The sequence below is a fragment of the Cololabis saira genome, chromosome 7 (assembly GCF_033807715.1).
Source record: "Cololabis saira isolate AMF1-May2022 chromosome 7, fColSai1.1, whole genome shotgun sequence".
Taxonomy (NCBI): Eukaryota; Metazoa; Chordata; class Actinopteri; order Beloniformes; family Belonidae; genus Cololabis; species Cololabis saira.
In genome coordinates this window covers 409,731-424,926 of record NC_084593.1, presented here as the reverse complement: position 1 = coordinate 424,926, position 15,196 = coordinate 409,731, and the positions used below count along the sequence as shown (strand labels likewise).

At 41.9% G+C, this 15,196-nt stretch overlaps 1 protein-coding gene across 1 annotated transcript in view; it reads right to left on the bottom strand.

The window, feature by feature from the left end:
• Positions 1-1,678: 1,678 nt before the first annotated feature.
• LOC133446704 (TBC1 domain family member 9B) overlaps positions 1,679-15,196 on the bottom strand; it is a 44,644-nt gene continuing 31,126 nt past the window's right edge. Inside the window, exons 20-23 of the mRNA XM_061724694.1 lie at positions 14,721-14,777; positions 14,145-14,177; positions 8,670-8,761; positions 1,679-2,246 (exon numbers count right to left, since the gene is read on the bottom strand). Of these exons, the coding sequence (XP_061580678.1) occupies positions 1,680-2,246; positions 8,670-8,761; positions 14,145-14,177; positions 14,721-14,777 (749 nt within the window). The 3' untranslated portion in view covers position 1,679. The remainder of the gene's footprint in view (positions 2,247-8,669; positions 8,762-14,144; positions 14,178-14,720; positions 14,778-15,196) is intronic.

Here is a 15,196-nt window from a genome sequence, read left to right as displayed (position 1 = left end):
AAAAGACAATGATTTTATTATAATATCAATAATAATGCAGCCGCCATGATGCTAATGGTGCTAACGAAACAAACAATCATCAATAATCAATAATGGGTACACATGCTGAGGAAACGTGAGACTCAGAAACATGTTATTAAAACCACAGAAGAAGAAGAAGGTTCTGAGAATCAGACACCACAGAAGAAGAAGGAGGTGATTCCTCCGTAGTTTATTAGAACACGGGTGTACAGATCAATACCTGATCAATACCTGATCAATACCTGGTAGGTTTAAAGTTATTCTATGCAACTTCCTAGAGCTAGCAAGATTTGAAAGTTGCGCTTCCTCTAAAATTTTTTGCGGCTCCAGACATATTTGTTTTTTGTGTTTTTGGTCCAATATGGCTCTTTCAACATTTTGGGTTGCCGACCCCTGATCTAGAGCCACGGCTACGGCGTACCATACGGCGTAGCCTACGGCGTAGCTGTGGCAACAGAGCCCGGCGCTCTCCGCTCTCGCCGTGATGGAGACGCCTCCATCCCCACGGACCCCCATACAGCTTCCGAGCCGGAGCTGCTGCGGCTCTTCGTGTCCCCGCGGGCTGCTGCTGCTGCTGTTAAAGCTGCTGCTGCTGCTGCTGCTGCTGCTGCTGCTGCTGCTGCTGCAGCTGCTGCAGCTGCTGCTGCTGCTGCTGCTGCTGCTGCTGCAGCTGCTGCTGCTGCTGCTGCTGCTGCTGTTAATGCTGCTAATGCTGCTGCTGCTGCTGTTAATGCTGCTAATGCTGCTGCTGCTGCTGCTGCTGCTGCTGCTGCTGCAGCTGCTGCAGCTGCTGCTGCTGCTGCTGCTGCTGCTGCTGCTGCTGCGCTGCTGCTGCTGCTGCGCTGCTGCTGGGCGGAGAGTCCTGCAGCAGCAGCAGCAGCAGCAGCAGCAGCAGCAGCAGCAGCAGCTGCAGCTGCAGCTGCTGCTGCTGCTGCTGCTGCTGCTGCTGCTGCAGGACTCTCCGCCCAGCAGCAGCAGCAGCAGCAGCAGCAGCAGCAGCAGCAGCAGCAGCAGCAGCCCGGACTAACGGCTCTGCTCCCCGCTCTCACACACAGCGGGACTGAGCCTCTCTGGAAATAACTACTGGGCTCCGTGGCAGAGTGGAGGGAGGGGGTTACACTGGAACACTGTGAGCCCAGGAGGACGTGAGGAAGTGGACACGTCGGGCTGGAAGCGAGTGCACGCATGGGACAGGGCGGGGGGGCGTGGTTTAAAATGAAGACATCTGATTGGTTCTTTCCCTTCCTGGACCTGGACCAATCCGTATCATTCGGACCGAATGGGCGGGGCTTAGAGGTGCCTCTTTCTAAATTCTTGCTAGCTCTTCCGGATCAGGGAGAATACCTTTAATGAGGTTAAAAGCTCGAGCACAGAAACACTGACGTCATCAGTAACAACATTCCAACACCGAACCGGTTCATTTCCTGTCAGTCGTTTTAGTGAAACAGTTTTTCCTAAAAGTCGGTGAAATGTAGACGGAGAAGACACGCCCCCTGGATCAGTGACATCATCAGAGTCATGTGATGACATCATCAGAGTCATGTGATGACATCATCAGAGTCATGTGATGACATCATCAGAGTCATGTGATGACATCATCAGAGTCATGTGATCCGCGTTGGCCCCGCCCCCTGACCCTGGGGGGGAATCAGGGGGAATCAGGGGGAATTGTGGGTAAGGTCCGAGTCGGAGGCGGAGCTCGTCTGGCGCTCCAGGACGCGCGGGTCCGCGCCGGCGGCCATCTTGTCCCGGACGTCGCGCTTCCTCTCGAAGTAGTCGACGAGCGGCGGCTCCGTTAGCAGCGACGCTAGCACCTGCTCGAAGCTCACGGACCAATCGGCATCCAGGACTCCGCCCTCCTTAGTGGCTCCGCCCCCCTGGGCCGAGGCCCCGCCCCCCTGGGCCGAGGCCCCGCCCCCTTCCTCGGTAGCCATCGCCGGCTCTAGCGTAGCCTCGGCCAGAGCCTGAGAAACCTGGTCCTCCCCGGTGGGCGTGGCCTCTGGTGTGGGCGTGGCTTCTCCTGTGGGCGTGGCCTCTCCGGTGGGCGTGGCCTCCGCAGGGGGCGTGGCCTCGGGCCTCCTCCCCCCGTTCCCGAACTTCTTGCCGACCTCGCCGAGCCGCAGCAGTAAGCTAGCCACGGTAGCGATAGCGTGGTAAAGCTGCTGCTCCTGCGGCTCCGCCCCAAACATGTTGTAGAGAGTCTTGCAGAGCTCGATGAACTGTTCCTGGAACAGGAAGTAGATAAAAATAACACAATTACTGCTCCTGGAACAGGAAGTAGATAAAAATAAACACAATTACTGCTCCTGGAACAGGAAGTAGATAAAAATAACACAATTACTGCTCCTGGAACAGGAAATAACACAATTACTGCTCCTGAAACAGGAAATAACACAATTACTGCTCCTGGAACAGGAAATACACACAATTACTGCTCCTGAAACAGGAAATAACACAATTACTGTTCCTGGAACAGGAAATACACACAATTACTGCTCCTGGAACAGGAAATAGACACAATTACTGCTCCTGGAACAGGAAATAGATACAATTACTGCTCCTGGAACAGGAAATAGACACAATTACTGCTCCTGGAACAGGAAATAACACAATTACTGCTCCTGGAACAGGAAATAACACAATTACTGCTCCTGAAACAGGAAGTAGATAAAAATAACACAATTACTGCTCCTGGAACAGGAAATAAAACACAATTACTGCTCCTGGAACAGGAAATAAAACACAATTACTGTTCCTGGAACAGGAAATGACACAATTACTGCTCCTGGAACAGGAAATAGATACAATTACTGCTCCTGGAACAGGAAATAACACACAATTACTGCTCCTGGAACAGGAAGTAGATAAAAATAACACAATTACTGCTCCTGGAACAGGAAATAACACACAATTACTGCTCCTGGAACAGGAAGTAGATAAAAATAACACAATTACTGCTCCTGGAACAGGAAATAACACAATTACTGCTCCTGGAACAGGAAATACACACAATTACTGCTCCTGGAACAGGAAATACACACAATTACTGCTCCTGGAACAGGAAATACACACAATTACTGCTCCTGAAACAGGAAGTAACACAATTACTGCTCCTGGAACAGGAAATAACACAATTACTGCTCCTGGAACAGGAAATAAAACACAATTACTGCTCCTGGAACAGGAAATAACACAATTACTGCTCCTGGAACAGGAAATAGATACAATTACTGCTCCTGGAACAGGAAATAACACAATTACTGCTCCTGGAACAGGAAATAACACACAATTACTGCTCCTGAAACAGGAAATAACACAATTACTGCTCCTGGAACAGGAAATAACACAATTACTGCTCCTGGAACAGGAAATAGATACAATTACTGCTCCTGGAACAGGAAATAACACAATTACTGCTCCTGGAACAGGAAATAACACAATTACTGCTCCTGAAACAGGAAGTAGATAAAAATAACACAATTACTGCTCCTGGAACAGGAAATAAAACACAATTACTGCTCCTGGAACAGGAAATAAAACACAATTACTGCTCCTGGAACAGGAAATAACACACAATTACTGCTCCTGAAACAGGAAATAACACAATTACTGCTCCTGGAACAGGAAGTAGATAAAAATAACACAATTACTGCTCCTGGAACAGGAAATAACACACAATTACTGCTCCTGGAACAGGAAGTAGATAAAAATAACACAATTACTGCTCCTGGAACAGGAAATAACACAATTACTGCTCCTGAAACAGGAAATAACACAATTACTGCTCCTGGAACAGGAAATACACACAATTACTGCTCCTGGAACAGGAAATACACACAATTACTGCTCCTGAAACAGGAAGTAGATAAAAATAACACAATTACTGCTCCTGGAACAGGAAGTAACACAATTACTGCTCCTGGAACAGGAAATAAAACACAATTACTGTTCCTGGAACAGGAAATAACACAATTACTGCTCCTGGAACAGGAAATAGATACAATTACTGCTCCTGGAACAGGAAATAACACAATTACTGCTCCTGGAACAGGAAATAACACACAATTACTGCTCCTGAAACAGGAAATAACACAATTACTGCTCCTGGAACAGGAAATAACACAATTACTGCTCCTGGAACAGGAAATAACACAATTACTGCTCCTGGAACAGGAAATAAAACACAATTACTGCTCCTGGAACAGGAAATAGATACAATTACTGCTCCTGGAACAGGAAATAAACACAATTACTTCTCCTGGAACAGGAAATAACACAATTACTGCTCCTGGAACAGGAAATAAAACACAATTACTGCTCCTGGAACAGGAAATAAAACACAATTACTGCTCCTGGAACAGGAAATAAAACACAATTACTGCTCCTGGAACAGGAAATAAAACACAATTACTGCTCCTGGAACAGGAAATAAAACACAATTACTGCTCCTGGAACAGGAAATAACACAATTACTGCTCCTGGAACAGGAAATAACACAATTAATGCTCCTGGAACAGGAAATAAAACACAATTACTGCTCCTGGAACAGGAAATAAACACAATTACTGCTCCTGAAACAGGAAATAACACAATTACTGCTCCTGGAACAGGAAATAACACAATTACTGCTCCTGGAACAGGAAATAACACAATTACTGCTCCTGGAACAGGAAATAAAGCACAATTACTGTTCCTGGAACAGGAAATAGATACAATTACTGCTCCTGGAACAGGAAATAAAACACAATTACTGCTCCTGGAACAGGAAATAGATACAATTACTGTTCCTGGAACAGGAAATAACACAATTACTGCTCCTGGAACAGGAAATAACACAATTACTGCTCCTGGAACAGGAAATAAAACACAATTACTTTTCCTGGAACAGGAAATAGATACAATTACTGCTCCTGGAACAGGAAATAACACAATTACTGCTCCTGGAACAGGAAATAAAACACAATTACTGCTCCTGGAACAGGAAATAACACAATTACTGCTCCTGGAACAGGAAATAAAACACAATTACTGCTCCTGGAACAGGAAATAACACACAATTACTGCTCCTGGAACAGGAAATAACACACAATTACTGCTCCTGGAACAGGAAATAGATAAAAATAACACAATTACTGCTCCTGAAACAGGAAATAACACAATTACTGCTCCTGGAACAGGAAATAGATAAAAATAACACAATTACTGCTCCTGAAACAGGAAATAACACAATTACTGCTCCTGGAACAGGAAATAGATACAATTACTGCTCCTGGAACAGGAAATAACACAATTACTGCTCCTGGAACAGGAAATAAAACACAATTACTGCTCCTGGAACAGGAAATAACACAATTACTGCTCCTGGAACAGGAAATAAAACACAATTACTGCTCCTGGAACAGGAAATAACACACAATTACTGCTCCTGGAACAGGAAATAAAACACAATTACTGCTCCTGGAACAGGAAATAACACACAATTACTGCTCCTGGAACAGGAAATAGATAAAAATAACACAATTACTGCTCCTGGAACAGGAAATAAAACACAATTACTGCTCCTGGAACAGGAAATAGATACAATTACTGCTCCTGAAACAGGAAATAACACAATTACTGCTCCTGGAACAGGAAATAACACAATTACTGCTCCTGGAACAGGAAATAGATACAATTACTGCTCCTGGAACAGGAAATAACACAATTACTGCTCCTGGAACAGGAAATAACACAATTACTGCTCCTGGAACAGGAAATAAAACACAATTACTGCTCCTGGAACAGGAAATAAAACACAATTACTGCTCCTGGAACAGGAAATAAAACACAATTACTGCTCCCGGAACAGGAAATAACACAATTACTGCTCCTGGAACAGGAAATAAAACACAATTACTGCTCCTGGAACAGGAAATACACACAATTACTGTTCCTGGAACAGGAAATAACACAATTACTGCTCCTGGAACAGGAAATAACACAATTACTGCTCCTGGAACAGGAAATACACAATTACTGCTCCTGGAACAGGAAATAACACAATTGCTGCTCCTGGAACAGGAAATAGATACAATTACTGCTCCTGAAACAGGAAATAACACAATTACTGCTCCTGGAACAGGAAATACACAATTACTGCTCCTGGAACAGGAAATAACACAATTGCTGCTCCTGGAACAGGAAATAACACAATTACTGCTCCTGGAACAGGAAATAGATAAAAATAACACAATTACTGCTCCTGGAACAGGAAATAAAACACAATTACTGCTCCTGGAACAGGAAATAGATACAATTACTGCTCCTGAAACAGGAAATAACACAATTACTGCTCCTGGAACAGGAAATACACAATTACTGCTCCTGGAACAGGAAATAACACAATTGCTGCTCCTGGAACAGGAAATAACACAATTACTGCTCCTGGAACAGGAAATAGATACAATTACTGCTCCTGGAACAGGAAATAACACAATTACTGCTCCTGGAACAGGAAATAACACAATTACTGCTCCTGGAACAGGAAATAACACAATTACTGCTCCTGGAACAGGAAATAACACAATTACTGCTCCTGGAACAGGAAATAGATACAATTACTGCTCCTGGAACAGGAAATAGATACAATTACTGCTCCTGGAACAGGAAATAACACAATTACTGCTCCTGGAACAGGAAATAAAACACAATTACTGCTCCTGGAACAGGAAATAGATACAATTACTGCTCCTGAAACAGGAAATAACACAATTACTGCTCCTGGAACAGGAAATACACAATTACTGCTCCTGGAACAGGAAATAACACAATTGCTGCTCCTGGAACAGGAAATAACACAATTACTGCTCCTGGAACAGGAAATAGATACAATTACTGCTCCTGGAACAGGAAATAACACAATTACTGCTCCTGGAACAGGAAATAACACAATTACTGCTCCTGGAACAGGAAATAACACAATTACTGCTCCTGGAACAGGAAATAACACAATTACTGCTCCTGGAACAGGAAATAACACAATTACTGCTCCTGGAACAGGAAATAACACAATTACTGTTCCTGGAACAGGAAATAGATACAATTACTGCTCCTGGAACAGGAAATAACACAATTACTGCTCCTGGAACAGGAAGTAGATAAAAATAACACAATTACTGCTCCTGGAACAGGAAGTAACACAATTACTGCTCCTGGAACAGGAAATAAAACACAATTACTGTTCCTGGAACAGGAAATAACACAATTACTGCTCCTGGAACAGGAAATAGATACAATTACTGCTCCTGGAACAGGAAATAACACAATTACTGCTCCTGGAACAGGAAATAACACACAATTACTGCTCCTGAAACAGGACATAACACAATTACTGCTCCTGGAACAGGAAATAACACAATTACTGCTCCTGGAACAGGAAATAACACAATTACTGCTCCTGGAACAGGAAATAACACAATTACTGCTCCTGGAACAGGAAATAACAGATAAAACTAAAGCTTTTCACCAATAAAAGTCAAGGACTCAAACCTGAGTCCGATGAACCACCATGACTCTTTATATCAAACCATTCAAAAGTTACTGCAGAAAGTAGGAACTATCAAATATGGACCAATCAGATGAAGGGGGGGGGCTTTTTGGCGAAAAGAGAAAAGTAATGCATGTAGTTGCAGGATGGAGACGCACATTTTGATGTATAACACACCTGGGTTCACGTTACGGTTCAGGCTGAATTAACTGCAGAAGGAATGGCATAAATTGCACCAAAATGACACGATTAACTCAAAATGGCCGACTTCCTGTTGGGTTTGGGCCATGACTTCCTGTTGGGTTTGGGCCATGGCTCCAAGAGACTTTTCTTTAAGTTGTGACATGATACAGGTGTGTAGAGATTTACCTGCATGTACGTCAAACCGTATTGTGGGGCTTGAGGTACAAAGTTTTCTAAGGGGCGCTGTTGAGCCGTTAGGCCACGCCCCTTTTGACACCATTAGAAAACGTCATTTCTCACCACATGGGACGTAACAAGTTTCAACTTTAGAGTAAGTTATGCAACTCAAAAACGCAATTGTTTTTGGATAAAATATTAATAATAATAATAATAATAATAATAATAATAATAATAATAATAATAATAATAATAATAATAATAATAATAATATTAATAATAATCGCCTTGCTGGAATAAAATGATAATAAAGAGGTAAAATAATAAAAAGTACGAGTTGTTAAAAAGTAAGTGCAAATACAGGATTACAAAAGTAATCTGTAACAATTCCTACGGTGAATTAAACCAATTTGACAATTCATTAAGAATCGTTGAAAATCATTAAAAAATGTTTTAAATCATTTAAAATAGTTTAGAATAGTTGAGAACTGTTTAAAATCAAATAAAATGGTTTAAAACCATTCAAAACCGTTTAGAATCGTTTAAAATTATTACAAATGGTTTTAAATCGATTAAATCGTTTGCCTAGCCCCGCCCCTTTAGCCCTGGCCCCGCCCCCTCCAAGGCCCCGCCCATCATAGGCCCCGCCCCCTCTAGCCCTGGCCCCTCCCCTCCGAGGCCCCGCCCATCATAGGCCCCGCCCCCTCCGAGGCCCCGCCCATCAGGCCCCTCCCCCTCCTAGGCCCCGCCCCCTCTAACTCACCTGGTTCATCCGGGGCAGGTCCTTGATGGTTTCCGGCCGCGGCTCCTTCTCATTGGCCCAAATCCTCAGGTAGTACCGGTAGTCCCGCCCCTCTGGAGAAATACAGAGGTTAGGGGCGGGGCTAAAGCAGGTAGTCCCGCCCCTCTGGAAGATAAAGGTAGTTAGGGGGCGGGCCTAGAGCAGGGGGCGGGGCCTGAGTTAGAGGAGTCTGAGTTAGAGGAGTCTGAGTTAGAGGAGTCTGAGTTAGAGGAGTCTGAGTTAGAGGAGTCTGAGTTAGAGGAGGAGTCTGAGTTAGAGGAGTCTGAGTTAGAGGAGTCTGAGTTAGAGGAGGAGTCTGAGTTAGAGGAGTCTGAGTTAGAGGAGTCTGAGTTAGAGGAGTCTGAGTTAGAGGAGTCTGAGTTAGAGGAGTCTGAGTTAGAGGAGTCTGAGTTAGAGGAGTCTGAGTTAGAGGAGTCTGAGTTAGAGGAGTCTGAGTTAGAGGAGTCTGAGTTAGAGGAGTCTGAGTTAGAGGAGTCTGAGTTAGAGGAGTCTGAGTTAGAGGAGTCTGAGTTAGAGGAGTCTGAGTTAGAGGAGTCTGAGTTAGAGGAGTCTGAGTTAGAGGAGTCTGAGTTAGAGGAGTCTGAGTTAGAGGAGTCTGAGTTAGAGGAGGAGTCTGAGTTAGAGGAGGAGTCTGAGTTAGAGGAGTCTGAGTTAGAGGAGTCTGAGTTAGAGGAGGAGTCTGAGTTAGAGGAGTCTGAGTTAGAGGAGTCTGAGTTAGAGGAGTCTGAGTTAGAGGAGTCTGAGTTAGAGGAGTCTGAGTTAGAGGAGTCTGAGTTAGAGGAGTCTGAGTTAGAGGAGTCTGAGTTAGAGGAGTCTGAGTTAGAGGAGGAGTCTGAGTTAGAGGAGTCTGAGTTAGAGGAGTTACGAAAAAACGTACGAAAAAACGCACAAAAAAACGTACGAAAAAACGTACGAAAAAACATACGAAAAAACGTACGAAAAAACGTACGAAAAAACGCACTAAAAAATGTACGAAGAAACATACGAAAAAACATACGAAAAAACGTACGAAAAAACGTACGAAAAAACATACGAAAAAACGTACGAAAAAACGCACAAAAAAACATACGAAAAAACGTACGAAAAAAACGTACGAAAAAACGTACGAAAAAACGCACGAAAAAACACACGCAAAACGCACGCAAAACGCACGCAAAACGCACGCAAAAACGCACGAACGCACGCAAAAACGCACGCAAAAATGCGCGCAAAACGCACGCAAAACGCACGAACGCACCCAAAACGCACGCAAAACGCACGCAAAACGCACGCAAAACGCACGAACGCACGCAAAAACGCACGCAAAACGCACGAAAAAACGCACGCAAAACGCACGCAAAACGCACGAGGACACGTACGAAAAAACGTACGAAAAAACATACGAAAAAACGTACGAAAAAAATGTATGAGGAAACATACGAAAAAAATGTATGAGGAAACATACGAAAAAACGTACGAAAAAACGTACGAAAAAAACGTACGAAAAAACGTACGAAAAAACGTACAAAAAAACGTATGAAAAAACGTATGAAAAAACGTACGAAAAAAAGTACGAAAAAACGTACGAAAAAACGCACTAAAAATGTACGAAAAAACGTACGAAAAAACATACGAAAAAACGTACGAAAAAACGTACGAAAAAACATACGAAAAAACGTACGAAAAAACGTACGAAAAAACGCACAAAAAAAGATACGAAAAAACGTACGAAAAAAACGTACGAAAAAACGTACGAAAAAACGCACGAAAAAAATGTATGAGGAAACATACGAAAAAACGTACGAAAAAACGTACGAAAAAACGTACAAAAAAAACGTACGAAAAAACGTACGAAAAAACATACGAAAAAACGTACGAAAAAACGTACGAAAAAACGCACTAAAAAATGTACGAAGAAACATACGAAAAAACATACGAAAAAACGTACGAAAAAACGTACGAAAAAACATACGAAAAAACGTACGAAAAAACGCACAAAAAAACGTACGAAAAAACGTACGAAAAAAACGTACGAAAAAACGTACGAAAAAACGCACGAAAAAACACACGCAAAACGCACGCAAAACGCACGCAAAACGCACGCAAAAACGCACGAACGCACGCAAAAACGCACGCAAAAATGCGCGCAAAACGCACGCAAAACGCACGAACGCACCCAAAACGCACGCAAAACGCACGCAAAACGCACGCAAAACGCACGAACGCACGCAAAAACGCACGCAAAACGCACGAAAAAACGCACGCAAAACGCACGCAAAACGCACGAGGAAACGCACGAACGCACGCAAAAACGCACGCAAGACGCACGCAAAAACGCACGAAAAAACGTTCGAAAAAACGTACTTTCGTACGTTTTTTCGTTCGTTTCGTTTTTCGTTTTGCGTGCATTTTTTTACGAAAAAAAAAAGTTAGAGGAGTCTGAGTTAGAGGAGTCTGAGTTAGAGGAGTCTGAGTTAGAGGAGTCTGAGTTAGAGGAGTCTGAGTTAGAGGAGTCTGAGTTAGAGGAGTCTGAGTTAGAGGAGTCTGAGTTAGAGGAGTCTGAGTTAGAGGAGTCAGAGTTAGAGGAGTCTGAGTTAGAGGAGTCTGAGTTAGAGGAGTCTGAGTTAGAGGAGGAGTCTGAGTTAGAGGAGTCTGAGTTAGAGGAGGAGTCTGAGTTAGAGGAGTCTGAGTTAGAGGAGGACTCTGAGTTAGAGGAGTCTGAGTTAGAGGAGTCTGAGTTAGAGGAGTCTGAGTTAGAGGAGGAGTCTGAGTTAGAGGAGTTACGAAAAAACGTATGAAAAAACGTATGAAAAAACGTACGAAAAAACGTACGAAAAAACGTACGAAAAAACGTATGAAAAAACGCACTAAAAAATGTACGAAAAAACGTACGAAAAAACGTACGAAAAAACATACGAAAAAACGTACGAAAAAAATGTACGAAAAAACGTACGAAAAAACGCACAAAAAAACGTACAAAAAAACATACGAAAAAACGTACGAAAAAAATGTATGAGGAAACATACGAAAAAAATGTATGAGGAAACATACGAAAAAACGTACGAAAAAAACGTACGAAAAAACGTACGAAAAAACGTACAAAAAAACGTATGAAAAAACGTACGAAAAAAAGTACGAAAAAACGTACGAAAAAACGCACTAAAAATGTACGAAAAAACGTACGAAAAAACATACGAAAAAACGTACGAAAAAAATGTACGAAAAAACGTACGAAAAAACGCACAAAAAAAGATACGAAAAAACGTACGAAAAAAACGTACGAAAAAACGTACGAAAAAACGCACGAAAAAAATGTATGAGGAAACATACGAAAAAACGTACGAAAAAACGTACGAAAAAACGTACAAAAAAAACGTACGAAAAAACGTACGAAAAAACATACGAAAAAACGTACGAAAAAACGTACGAAAAAACGCACTAAAAAATGTACGAAGAAACATACGAAAAAACATACGAAAAAACGTACGAAAAAACGTACGAAAAAACATACGAAAAAACGTACGAAAAAACGCACAAAAAAACATACGAAAAAACGTCCGAAAAAAACGTACGAAAAAACGTACGAAAAAACGCACGAAAAAACACACGCAAAACGCACGCAAAACGCACGCAAAACGCACGCAAAAACGCACGAACGCACGCAAAAACGCACGCAAAAATGCGCGCAAAACGCACGCAAAACGCACGAACGCACCCAAAACGCACGCAAAACGCACGCAAAACGCACGCAAAACGCACGAACGCACGCAAAAACGCACGCAAAACGCACGAAAAAACGCACGCAAAACGCACGCAAAACGCACGAGGAAACGTACGAAAAAACGTACGAAAAAACATACGAAAAAACGTACGAAAAAAATGTACGAAAAAACGTACGAAAAAACGCACAAAAAAACGTACAAAAAAACATACGAAAAAACGTACGAAAAAAATGTATGAGGAAACATACGAAAAAAATGTATGAGGAAACATACGAAAAAACGTACGAAAAAACGTACGAAAAAAACGTACGAAAAAACGTACGAAAAAACGTACAAAAAAACGTATGAAAAAACGTATGAAAAAACGTACGAAAAAAAGTACGAAAAAACGTACGAAAAAACGCACTAAAAATGTACGAAAAAACGTACGAAAAAACATACGAAAAAACGTACGAAAAAAATGTACGAAAAAACGTACGAAAAAACGCACAAAAAAAGATACGAAAAAACGTACGAAAAAAACGTACGAAAAAACGTACGAAAAAACGCACGAAAAAAATGTATGAGGAAACATACGAAAAAACGTACGAAAAAACGTACGAAAAAACGTACAAAAAAAACGTACGAAAAAACGTACGAAAAAACATACGAAAAAACGTACGAAAAAACGTACGAAAAAACGCACTAAAAAATGTACGAAGAAAACATACGAAAAAACATACGAAAAAACATACGAAAAAACGTACGAAAAAACATACGAAAAAACGTACGAAAAAACGCACAAAAAAACATACGAAAAAACGTACGAAAAAAACGTACGAAAAAACGTACGAAAAAACGCACGAAAAAACACACGCAAAACGCACGCAAAACGCACGCAAAACGCACGCAAAACGCACGCAAAAACGCACGAACGCACGCAAAAACGCACGCAAAAATGCGCGCAAAACGCACGCAAAACGCACGAACGCACCCAAAACGCACGCAAAACGCACGCAAAACGCACGCAAAACGCACGAACGCACGCAAAAACGCACGCAAAACGCACGAAAAAACGCACGCAAAACGCACGCAAAACGCACGAGGAAACGCACGAACGCACGCAAAAACGCACGCAAGACGCACGCAAAAACGCACGAAAAAACGTTCGAAAAAACGTACTTTCGTACGTTTTTTCGTTCGTTTCGTTTTTCGTTTTGCGTGCATTTTTTTACGAAAAAAAAAAGTTAGAGGAGTCTGAGTTAGAGGAGTCTGAGTTAGAGGAGTCTGAGTTAGAGGAGTCTGAGTTAGAGGAGTCTGAGTTAGAGGAGTCTGAGTTAGAGGAGTCTGAGTTAGAGGAGTCTGAGTTAGAGGAGTCTGAGTTAGAGGAGTCAGAGTTAGAGGAGTCTGAGTTAGAGGAGGAGTCTGAGTTAGAGGAGGAGTCTGAGTTAGAGGAGTCTGAGTTAGAGGAGTCTGAGTTAGAGGAGTCTGAGTTAGAGGAGTCTGAGTTAGAGGAGTCTGAGTTAGAGGAGTCTGAGTTAGAGGAGTCTGAGTTAGAGGAGTCTGAGTTAGAGGAGTCTGAGTTAGAGGAGTCTGAGTTAGAGGAGTCTGAGTTAGAGGAGTCTGAGTTAGAGGAGTCTGAGTTAGAGGAGTCTGAGTTAGAGGAGGAGTCTGAGTTAGAGGAGTCTGAGTTAGAGGCGGGGCTAATGGAGGGGGCGGGGTCAGATTTAGGGGCGTGGCCTTAGCAGGAACTCACCTTTCCGTTCCTCTCCGTCTCCTCCCTCCTCACCTGTTCACAGGAAGTAAACAGTAATCAGATTACAGGAAGTAAACAGTAATCAGATTACAGGAAGTAAACAGTAATCAGATTACAGGAAGTAAACAGTAATCAGATTACAGGAAGTAAACAGTAATCAGATTCAAACCTGAACAACAAGATCATTAGAAAAATAAATAAATATAAAATATACATAAAAGAAACAACCCCGTGTGACTTTATGATGTTTTGCATTAAATGAAAATTAAATGTGTGACAGTTTAATGGTTGAAGATGTATTATTGGTGATTAATTTAAGAGACTTGAGATAATAATTAACTTCAATCCAAACAATTTAAATAATGGAGAAGAGTTTGGGAGTTTACATTTACGGATGTGAAATTGTCCTAATAAAATATAAAGATTTATAATAGTGCAGAAGATAATGTTATTCCCTTCAATGTTGATTTTATGTGTTGTTATATATATATATATGTATATATATTTGTTCTGGATGTCCAGGAATGGTCTCTAAATCGTGTCTAAACGTGTCTGACTGCAGGTTGAGACACAAACCTGATGATGTCACTTCCTGTTGCTGCAAAGAGTCCGAATCAGAGACGAAGGAAGATTCTGAAGAAGAGGAGAGGAAGAGGAGGAAGAGGAGGAAGAAGAGGAGGAGGAGGAAGAGGAGGAGGAGGAAGAGAGGAAGAGGAAGCAGCAGTGAAACATTCAGGTGTTAGTTTAGATTCATGCAGATCAATAAGTTAAAGATTCAGATCAATAAGTTAAAGATTCAGATCAATAAGTTAAAGATTCAGATCAATAAGTTAAAGATTCAGATCAATAAGTTAAAGATTCAGATCAATAAGTTAAAGATTCAGATCAATAAGTTAAAGATTCAGATCAATAAGTTAAAGATTCAGATCAATAAGTTAAAGATTCAGATCAATAAGTTAAAGATTCAGATCAATAAGTTAAAGATTCAGATCAATAAGTTAAAGATTCAGATCAATACGTTAAAGATTCAGATCAATAAGTCTGTGATCAGG